The following is a 690-nucleotide window of genomic DNA, read 5'->3' on the forward strand; positions in this document are numbered from 1 at the left end:
AAAACATACATGATTACATCTTGACCTTCTTATAGTGTTAGATCTGTTGACATTTATTATTTAACTGGCATAGATGTTTTCCAAAACAAAACATTTCAGGATCAGGCCTTCTAGTTACTCTTTGATTTTGTATGAGAGTTTGTCAGTTGTCCTTTCCTTGTTTAAATATCAGTTTACTTGTAGTACAGTAATGGTTAGTGACCTAGAAGTCTAGGTAAATATACCCACTGTAATTCCTATAGTGGAGATGTGTTCATTTTTCATGTTTTCACTCTCTATTTTTTCTCTGCTCATAATTTTTATCTATTCTGGAAACTAGTACTAACTCTTCACATTGTTCCCAGGTTGGAAGCACTTCTCTCCCTTTTTATCGCCTGTGATGGGATATAGTTTTCAGATTTGCCATCCGATTCACTTTATTTATTTTTTTGTCCCATAGCCAGAAGAAATTCAACAGCAGATTGTTCGGGAGACTTTCCATCTAGTCCTCAAGCGGGATGACAACATTTGTAATTTCTTAGAGGGTGGAAGGTAAACTATCAGTTTCAGTTTTCTCCCCATACACCCACTTTAGAGTGGCCTTCATCGTTATTGCTTCTTCCAACTGGTCTTACTTTGAGGGAGAGCCTAATTCTCTGTGGGAAGCTGTTGAAATATTGTGCTTCAGGCTCGGCGCCTGTGGCTCAAGTG

The 690-nt window shown here is 37.8% G+C and overlaps 1 protein-coding gene across 1 annotated transcript in view; it reads left to right on the top strand.

Annotated features, from left to right (window-relative positions):
- The window catches only part of LOC105886897 (AP-3 complex subunit sigma-2), a 59,390-nt gene that overhangs the window by 7,788 nt on the left and 50,912 nt on the right, over positions 1-690 (top strand). The window contains exon 2 of the mRNA XM_012804525.2: positions 440-531. Within this exon, the coding sequence (XP_012659979.1) occupies positions 440-531 (92 nt within the window). The remainder of the gene's footprint in view (positions 1-439; positions 532-690) is intronic.

The sequence above is a fragment of the Otolemur garnettii genome, unplaced genomic scaffold (genome assembly GCF_000181295.1).
Source record: "Otolemur garnettii isolate 467f Iridium unplaced genomic scaffold, OtoGar3 scaffold00029, whole genome shotgun sequence".
NCBI classification, from domain to species: Eukaryota; Metazoa; Chordata; class Mammalia; order Primates; family Galagidae; genus Otolemur; species Otolemur garnettii.